Source organism: Strix aluco, chromosome Z, assembly GCF_031877795.1.
Source record: "Strix aluco isolate bStrAlu1 chromosome Z, bStrAlu1.hap1, whole genome shotgun sequence".
In the NCBI taxonomy this organism is placed as follows: Eukaryota; Metazoa; Chordata; class Aves; order Strigiformes; family Strigidae; genus Strix; species Strix aluco.
Window position 1 is genome coordinate 4433370 of NC_133971.1, and position 10051 is coordinate 4443420.

General features: G+C 35.9%; 1 protein-coding gene across 2 annotated transcripts in view; it reads left to right on the forward strand.

Moving 5' to 3' along the window:
- The window catches only part of TMEM161B (transmembrane protein 161B), a 54288-nt gene extending 44832 nt beyond the window's left edge, over nucleotides 1-9456 (forward strand). For both annotated transcript variants that reach the window (XM_074813692.1, XM_074813693.1), the window contains 2 exons: nucleotides 260-356; nucleotides 1219-9456. In XM_074813692.1, coding sequence (XP_074669793.1) covers nucleotides 260-356; nucleotides 1219-1496 — 375 coding nt within the window. In that variant the 3' untranslated portion in view covers nucleotides 1497-9456. The remainder of the gene's footprint in view (nucleotides 1-259; nucleotides 357-1218) is intronic.
- The last annotated feature ends 595 nt before the right edge of the window (nucleotides 9457-10051 follow it).

Consider the following 10051-nt stretch of genomic DNA (forward strand, 5'->3'; position numbering starts at 1 on the left):
TGATGCTTTTAATTATTTCCTTTCAGCACTTCCTCTCAGATTTGTAAATGGCCTGAAACTAGAGTTCATTATAGGGATTTCTTCATTGGGTCATTTGAAGACAATATGTCACATGCCAAGATGTGCTAGAAAACTTTTAAAACAGCTTTAATGCATAAATGCTGTTTTTTTAATAAATTGCTTGTTTTTCCTAGACATGTTCATAAAGGTTTGCTTTGATCAGCCAGAACTCATGAATTACTCTCTTCTGTTTTCCCAGGTGGCTCGGGTATTCTATTATCTTTGTGTAATTGCACTGCAGTATGTTGCACCATTGGTAATGCTCCTTCACACAACTCTGCTCTTGAAAACACTAGGTAGGCAAAATTGGATCAACAAAAATGTGTTCTGTTCTACACAGGCCTTTTATATTTTCACCTTACTAAAGGAAATTAGAATGTACGGGTACTTGCAGTACAGAAATACATCGTAGTTTCCAGCAATTTAAAACATACTGATGTGTGGCTTTTAAGCAGTCCTCTTGCTGATTTTGATATCTTTCAATTATTTGCTAATTTATTTGATTTATTTGTGAGAAACTGTGTAATACAACCAATTAAGCTGTTTACTTTTGTTGAAATACTTGTCCTTCAAAAAATATTTGTAAAGTGAGCTATATAAAAATTTGTTGATTTAACCTTATGAGCATGTTAAAGGACTTTTTTTCAGCTTTTTGATCTTAAGTAGGAGTTTTGAACTGAAATTGTGAGATATGGGGGTTCATTTCATTATTGGGACATCTGATGTCACTCTGGGTTGTTTGGGTTTTTTTTTTCTTTCTGGTGAGGGATGTCTTTCACAGCCTGCTGTGCAGTCGTGGCATTCTTTTTGCAAAATGTCAACTGAAAGAGCTTTATTAAGCTGTGATTCATCCCGTTCTGGAGTAGACATTTACATCTGGTGAGATGAATCGTACCCAACACTGACAGGGGTCCCACAGCAACTATATCACATGTAGATTTTAGGAGGTCAAAAAGTAAGATGAATCCTACCCTAATAGCTTACTAGTGTGCTCAGGAAGCCATGCAGATGAATACAGTTAGTATTTACAAATTTATAAAAAATTAATATTTTTTTTGGTGTGTGGAAAAATATGTATAAGGTGATCTATAGAGTGATAGAAATAACAGAACTTGAATTTAATTGTACAAAAATCTGTTACTCGTTTCTTTTTAACAGGTAATTATTCTTGGGGCATCTACCCGGAATTGAATTCTGACAGTCCAATAGAAAACAGTCTGCTTCCCAGTTCAGTTCATTCTGAGTCTCCACCTGCTGATGGAAAGATGAAAGTAACTGTAGTACAAATAACAATGGCTTTGGGAAGCCTAAAGAATATTTTCACTCCTCTGCTGTTCCGGGGACTCCTGTCTTTCCTCACCTGGTGGATTGCTGCTTGCCTCTTTTCTACAAGCCTTTTTGGGCTTTTCTATCACCAGTACCTGACTGTGGCATGAACAGGTCAACTGACAAAGCAAGTGTGAGGTCAAATATTAGATACAAACCCAGGTACCCAAGAGGAGATGAAGAGAAAAGAAGAAAACTATATATGAAGAGAAAACATATCAGAATTTTTTTTAAACACTTCCTCTGTGTTCTCAGGGTGAATATTCTTATAATGTTTAAAATCCCAACTGGGTTTGTTACTTTTGTTACCCAAATGGTAGGTAACTAATTGGATTATAGTATCAGGACTGACTGACGTTATTGTGTGGCAGGTGGTGGTGAGCATGCTGAAAAGATACGACCTCTGAGTATCTTCGTTTTCATAAACAGCAAGCCAACCTCAAAACTTTGTGTTTTAAGCATCAACAGTCAGTGACTGAACTGTGTTAGAAGGGTACTGGTTATAGTGGTGGTGGCTGCCTATCGATTAAATCTTGAAACTGAGCCATAGGAAGGAGAGAGGGGATGTAAAAAAAATTCTGTTGGATAGCTATCAATCACTTTTCTCCATGAAAAATGAAATAATCCAACAGGACAAAAGAGATACTGTATATTACAGTAAAGAAAGTTGTATAAAATTTAAATTTAACAGGAATAGATGTATGGACCTGACAGGTATTGCTGCCTAAATATTTTGCAGGAATGCTTGTACAGTAAGAGGAGAGTTTTAAAAAATAAATTATTTCAGTCCCTGCAGTCATTTTGAAGTAATGGCCATCTGTATTGGTGCTAATATTGATCCACAGATTCCATTTGGATCTTTTAAATTTCTTCTTTTTAGGTAATAGATAAATTCCATTGAATTCACAAAATAAGAGAAGATTAGTGACACCAATCAAACATTTCAAAACAAAACAGTTTAATCCTGCTGACTGAGAGTGTATGTATCTGTGTAATGTACATATAAATATATATTATATATTAAATATATAATATATATGAAGTTATAAAATATGGAATCTTTATTTTAAATTACTGAATGTATCTTACAGGGCCGTGGGAGAGGGATGTATGTGTATCTAGTAATTTCAAGATCCCTTTTGAAATGAAAATTAAATTTTTTTTGAAAGTTCAGTTGAAAGGGCTATTTGTTTTTGGTGCCTCTTCAAAGGTACTTAGCTATACTACAGAACTTATGCTGTGTTGGAAAAAAAGATCTGCTTAAACTGTTAATCTTGAAATTTCTGCTTTGTCAGATCATCATCGTTTGCCACTCTAATCTGTGTTAATTTGGCCATGTAGTAATAACTAATATCTCTTGGCTTCAGAAATAGATTTTCTGTATAATAAAACAGCTATAGTAAGGAGGAGCAAAGCATTAACTACAAGTTTTGCTTAACTGGAGGGATAGATTCCAAGTATAAAACCATTGCAAAACAAAGTAGAATGACAGTTTTTCAGATGTTTTGTGTAATTGCAAAACAGAAATGGGAATTTATATGCAGTAGCTTTTTTAAAAAGTTAATATTACACTTTGCAGAGGTCAGTGGGTTTTTTAAATTAATACTAGCTGTTTTTATGTTACTGTTCTTTTGAATTTGTGTACAGCTTTGGCATATAATAAGCATTTATAAATGGAAAAGCTTAACTAAATATTTAATATGTAGCAAACCTACCATATGGGAAAACAAAGTGTCAATGAATGCAGAAAATCAAGAATTAAGCTGGTGATAAATTGTCTTACTATGTTGAATGCCTTTTAAGTTATTTATTAGTTTATTAAATTGCATTTACTGCTACTAGGGAAAGATCTGTGTACACCAGCTTGTACCTACCGCATGCGTTTGGGATGTCTGAACACCTTGCATGATTCTACCAGTTTCACTGCAGTATCGTATTTCAGTGCTGCTGGTGCTGCAAGCTTTGTTTTTTCACACCAGCTTTTCATAACTAACAGGGACAAAGGCATATCTGTGTGAATTGGCCTGAAGAAAAATATTTGACGTCATAGATTCAGATCTCAAAACATTCATAGGAAACGTCTTTCAGATGAATAGAATGACAAAATATGACAGGTCCAGCAATACTGGAACCACTTTCTATTAGTTTGAGATGTAACATTAATAGTAGTATTAACAGGGCCAGCTTTTAAGTTTTGGTTAAGTATCCAGTGTAAATGTTTTATTCTGGAAAATAAAACAGTATAGTGCAGTTTGATTCTGATAGTGAACTTGGCTGAAGAAACTCACTATATAGGAGATTTAACCTGTTGTTGCAATCTGAAGGATAGGAATAAACTTTGGCTGAGAAATAAGACTTCAAAATAATATTAAGTAACAGAGTTTCTGTTGGCATAGGTATTTATTCTGAAAGCTTACAAGTAAAACTGAACTGTAGCTATATAATATTGCATTCAGCAAAGGTAATTGGTTGTGTGTGTAGCTGAGCTTCACAGAACTTTTGTAAGAGCTCATGCTGTCTAATTCTTCAGACGTCACACTGATCACAGTGAAAAGTAGGCACCTGGATGTTGCTAACGTTCAGATCAACGCTTCTGGCCACTGGTGTTTCACTGTTCCGCAGAACTGAATGGCTGACCTTCTGGTCATCTGAGTGGGAGATGGTCTTTCTTTGGCTCCATTTAATCCTTACGTGAGTCTAGGAGGCTTATTAAAAACTAAAATATAGCAATAAATGCCTTTGAAATGTGAGGTGACAGTGAAACTAGAGGGAGCGTATTGCTATGGTTGTGAGCAGTGCTTCCTACAACTACGTGATAGGCTCAAAAGTGACTTTTAAAGTAAAATAGCAACCCTGATAGTCCTGAATTCGGTGTATATTATGTAATCTTCAAAGAAGTATCTGCTCACTTCTTTAGTAAGTTCCTTTAAAACAGCAGCTGGCAGATGCTTTTATTTTTTTTTTTTTCCATGGAGACCTTTATCAGCTCCTGGGGGGAAAAAAAGGCATCTTGCAGAAATGGAAAAGTAGGTAAAACATGACTGAAGGGTTAGTAGTTTTTATTCAGGATTCTTGAACATTTTGTCTTGCTTTTTGCCCAGTACCTACTTAATTTCGGAGAGATTTTTAGAGGGAAGGGTGCCTTTGACAAAGAATTGATGTTTCTTTTTCTTTCTTTCTTTCTTTCTTTCTTCCTCAATTCAGATCTCCCTTTCTCACTCCAGTAATGTGACTTGGTAGTTTGACTGCTTTTTCCTATCCACAGCTTTTTCCCTGCGTTCCCTACACAGGACTGACTGGGCTAAATTAGTTCAGGATTATATTTTGATTTTTATTGTTTTGGTTTAACTTAATCTATTTTTGAAGGATAAATTCCTTTAAATAGTTAACTAACTTTGAATTCCAGCTGAAATGTGAACAAACTTGTTAATGATTGCTTAAACACTGCACTTTTGTTATGGAAGTCCCTTTAGACAAAGTGTTAAGATAGTGAAAAATCCAAGTCTTCCAGCAGTTCAGAGAAGTCCAAACATAACAATTGGACTATTTCTGAGCTTAGAGAAGTTGATTAGGAAAAGAAGAATGATTATAACAAGACTACTCTTCCACTGTGTAGATTATGTTCTTGGGCAGCACTTGTCTTCTTTTGATACCTTCTCAAGCTATAGGATTTGCCAAGTTTTGAGGTATTTTTAGCTGCAGTTTTCCTCTTCCACACTTCTCTTGCATAAGAATCAACAGATAAAGTAATGGGGGAAAACAGGTAGTATCAGTAAAAGAGAACATCCTTGTACAGAAGGACAAGATTTAGAAAATCCATTTATATGGCACTTGTTCTTCACCTTCTTTGAGTCACAAGTACTGGAGGATGTATGAATAGAGATATGTGCTTACTTGGGTTGTAACATCAAACTCGCCTATGAACAAAATGCCACCAAGGTACTTGAACACAGCAATTAGGTATCATAACCTCAGCGTATAAAATGGTTAGTGAGTACGGAAATTTCAACTAACCACAAAGGAACAATTAAAAGTTTTATATTTTGTCACAGTAACTACAGCTAAATAGGAATAGAGGTCTTGGATTTACCGCACAGAAAATTTAAAGTATCCGATCTTAAAGCTGTTGGAAGGCTCTGCAAGGTAAAAGGCTTTATGCCTCTTTATTTTAAAAGGCCCCTGTTTTCCTTTTGAACATTAGCTTGTTTCTCCAGAGGAGGTTTTGAAGTTTTTAAATACTATGCTTCATGTTTTGTCATAGGACACAAGTTGCACATTCATTTGTTAGCCACAAAAATTCCAGACTTAACCCCACAGTTCATTTTGTCACTACGAAGTTACTAGAATGTTTTAGTTAAGATTGAAGAATTAAGTGCATGGTGAAAATGGAAACACCGAGTGAATATGAGTCCAAAGAACATTGTGTTTTCTCTTGGAGAAATACTTCTATTACAGCTGAGCAAAATCTTGACAGAGGAAGGCAACAGCAGGTCACTTGTATCCTAAAGCAAATATTAAACATGAATGTTTACCATTATGAGTAAATAAGACTGTTATTTTCAGCATCTGCAGCCTAAGTCCTAAATCCCAAATGGTAAATTAAGAGCAATATTTTGACCTCACTGATATTACTCAAAAGAGCACCTAGGCAACAAGTATTGAAGCCAAATGTCTGATCTTAAGCAAGCTGATGCAGAGTAGTCAGTCTGTGCTTTGGAGTGATTTTTGTGCCACAGCAGCTTTCGGAAGGTCTGCCATGCTTTGTGGCTGTGGCAGTGCAGGCACTGGAATGGATGGCATGTCTAAGCTCCACTCCTAATACTAGACTAGACTAGAAGGGTCTTTCTCCTCTGTGGGAGAGATCGTGAGGCCAAGATGTTATTTCAAGGCTGCTTTTACTGACATCTGTTTATGCTGCACTTAACTTTTTCAAGTCTCTCACTGTGGACTGCCAGGGGAGTAATGCTGCACTGGACATTGTTTTGCATGCCAGTGTATATGTATTTTTATAGCTTTGATTTAAATGGCGTTTTTAATGGAAATTATTTTTAATTCTGATACCATGGACCATCTTTTCATTTTTTTAATTAATATCAGTGCCTGCAACTAGAAGTCAAATACTTCTACACTGAATTTTTTTTAAAACTTGATGTCCAGACTGAAGTATTAACAAGTATGCAGTTTTCTATTGAAGTGTGAAATCCACCTGTAAATACCAAACGTTCCATATGTGATCACACATCAGTCAAGAATCCTTATCTGGATTTGCAGCATTTCTCTCAACAACAGTGCTATCTGTATGACTCTGCTATTTATAAAACAAACCAACACCTCAGTAGAGTTTTGAGAGTAGCTTTTTACAAAGTCCTTAGTAGTAGGCCACTTCTGTTTGTTATGATGCTGCTAAGTATTTTTTAAAACCTGGCTTAAAATATCTTGTGCTTAAAGTCAACCTTGCTCTCTTTTCCTCTGTTCCTTGTAACTCTGCTTGCTGTATATGTTCTAAGCTTCAAGAATGCATATTTGTAGTATTTTTGATAAAAACCTAGGACGAAGAAAAACGCACAAAAAATTTTATTTCGTAATTACAGTTCATACCCATGTCATGACGTGCCAACAAGCAGTTTTTATTTTTCCCGTCTTCAATCATTCCTTTGTCCCGTTGTTAACAATCTTGCATGTTTTCAGTATGTAAGGTTTCCTAGGAAGAATACATGTGGGGAAATACTCTGTAATAGCAATCACAGGAAACTTTGTCTAATGTGTCAGTCTTTCCATTTATGTGAGCAAATATTAATGTAAAGATGCTATTAAATAATTTAAACATAAAATTTCTCATAAGGTAGACTTGTTACAAATTGCACAGGGAACATCCTCCAAGTTGTAAATATTTTACTTTAAATATGTCTCTGCTGGGAACACATGTAAGTTCAGTGTTGTTGTTCTGTTGATAGTCTTTTTTTGTCTTTTTAAGTGAAAAGCACGTAGTACTTCCTACTCTAGAACAAACTGAAGAACAAAAGACTCCTCTCCCTTCATTTCAGTATTTGCCAAATGGGAAAGACTCTGATGTTACTTATGTAAATTCTAGCTTCCTCTTATTGCTAAAATCACTGTTAAAACGCGATTTTTATAGTTAACAGCTTTACAAGTATTAAGACCGTCATGCTTTGCAGTGAAGATGGTGTCAGATGGTTGTTGCATTATATTGACCTGTCCTGACTGGTGTTGCATTACCTGCTGTTTCAAAAAAAAATTTGTCTTGTTTGCTTTATGCTTTAGATGTTCATCGGGATCTGTGAACAGGGGAGCGCAGCACATGTTGGAAAAGCTGGGGAGTTGCTCTGTTTTGGGTCGGGGTTTTGTGGGTACTTGTTGGTTGGTGGGTTTTTTTTAGTCAGTGTGGATAATATTGAGGTACAATTACTACAAATAATAAACAATCTACAGTAACACTGCATTCTTTTTGTACACTGTAGACTAAAGTGCCTAAACATGGGTGGTCTCTAGCAGACATGCTTTCAATTTCTTGCGTGTACCTTTGTAGTTATTTTGCTACATAATAGAAGGTTAACTTTTGGAAAGAAAATTCAAGGCCTCCTAGCCCTTAAAATGCATTTTGCTATAGAATTATTGTTTCCTTAGAGTTTTTGGTATATAGAATGTCCGTGTGTTTTTATGGGTTATTACACACTGGAGGCAAATAATATTTTTAAGAAATCTTTTCCATTCATGTTACTTTAATGATAATCTAACAGCTTTGTCCACTACCTGACTGGTAATATAACACCCCGCTGCCACCTGTGCATTTAGTTTTCTTTTTTCGTGACTGAGGGAGAGGACTTGCACAATTCTGAAAGGGTTGACTTCAACAAAGTGTTGTAGTGACACCCAGGGTGCTGTTTATGCCCCCGTTGCACAGGCACATGGGTGATTTCAGCCGGGTGAGTGTAGTTCCGCTTGAGCTCCGAAAGGCTGCACTGAAGTTCACCACATCCATATGGATTTGGGGCACAAAGAGCACAAAAGAGCTGGATTGTAACATGGGCTGGCTGGCACCCAGCAAAGCAGCTCCAAAAGAAGGCACAAGTAACGCCTTGTACTGATTTTGTAGCTGTTAGGGTATTGAATATTGAAACCACCCTTACCTTTCAGCCGCTTCCCCACCTCGGAGAATGGCAAGAGCTGAAAGCGAAACCTGCCTGGTCTGGTTCAGGAGGGAAGTTTAAAAAAAAGTGAGGAAACAGCAGGTGCCTAATCTTGAGTTAATTATCCATTCTAAATGTGAAGTGCTTGTAAATTGAGACGGTGTTGCTGATTCAAATCTACCAAAGTAAGCCTTCCTCCGAGGAAGGCTTATAAAAACATTTTGAGCTTTTAGCTCTAAAAAGTGGCTGTAGTAATCTGTACTGTATATAGTACACCGTTGGGGAAAACTTGCTCCAGTAAGCTTACTAAACATTTCCTTACACTATGTGTAAGAAATTACATTGCTTTTTTTACTGTAGAGCATTTAATAAGCTGGTTTTGTCTTGCTTAATGTTACCATGTATCAGGCAGCATTTTATTAATGTGAAAATAATAAGAATTGGTTTGTCGTCTAAATGCCTAAATTCCTTTAACATCAGCAAATTTTGCAAAGTGAAGCAAGATTACACCTTCTTATTCCACATTAATTCTGTTGAAATGTTATAATTTAACTTTGTTTTTATAATGCACACATTATTCAAATTAAATTTATACCTATTAGTTGCTAATGGTAACACCACAGCAAAACTAAGAGAAACTGTGATATCTGCTGTATATCAACTGCCCCATCAACTTGCTTGCCTTTGTAAAGCGTTGATCCGTGTTAGACATCTGATGTCTACTGCAGTGATGCTCATATAGTATTTTAGCATCCCTACATGTACTCTGCATGCCTTGCGTTTGTGCACTGTAAAAGGATAGACTGTTTTACAGTACTCACTCTAGGTTTAAAAAAACTTGCATTGTTTTATATAGTATTTCCCATATCCAAAATAGGACAATTTCTAAAGCCAAAGATCAATAAATGTTTATTGTCTATCAGTGTGATTTTTTTTTTTTCCTATTTTGTATGATACATCCCACTTGTGATAAACTTGTGCAAAATCTCCAGGTTTGTGAAAGAATGTGTGGTAACCATACTTTTTCTCAGTTTCTATGCTAGCCTAAATTGTTTGTCTTTTTTAGAAATATTTGAGTAGGCCGTTTATCCCCACCTTGTTTGGGGGTGCAGCAGAATAAACAATTATCTAGTATAAATGCAGATAATGTCTTATTCAGGTGGATAACAGTTTACCCACAAAGAACCACTTACAGATTTGATATAAATGTTTTCATTTCTGAGTGTTTCCCAATTAAAATTTGGGAACAATTTAACTTCCTTTGAAAAAGATTGGCTGTACACCATGGTGAGTAGAGGAAATTCCGAGTTTCCCAGTACACTCACAGGATTTTTTCTTGACTGTCACCCTTCCTGATAGGAAACCACTTAAAAAGAGGTTGTATTTGCTGTCTTAAAAAAACCCAAGTAATGTGTTTAAAAACACATTGCATGGACTCTTCCATTTGTTTTCATCCTAACAGCACTAAGAAGGGATATACGTAATATCTTGTAACTTGTGTGGGTTTTTTGATTTGA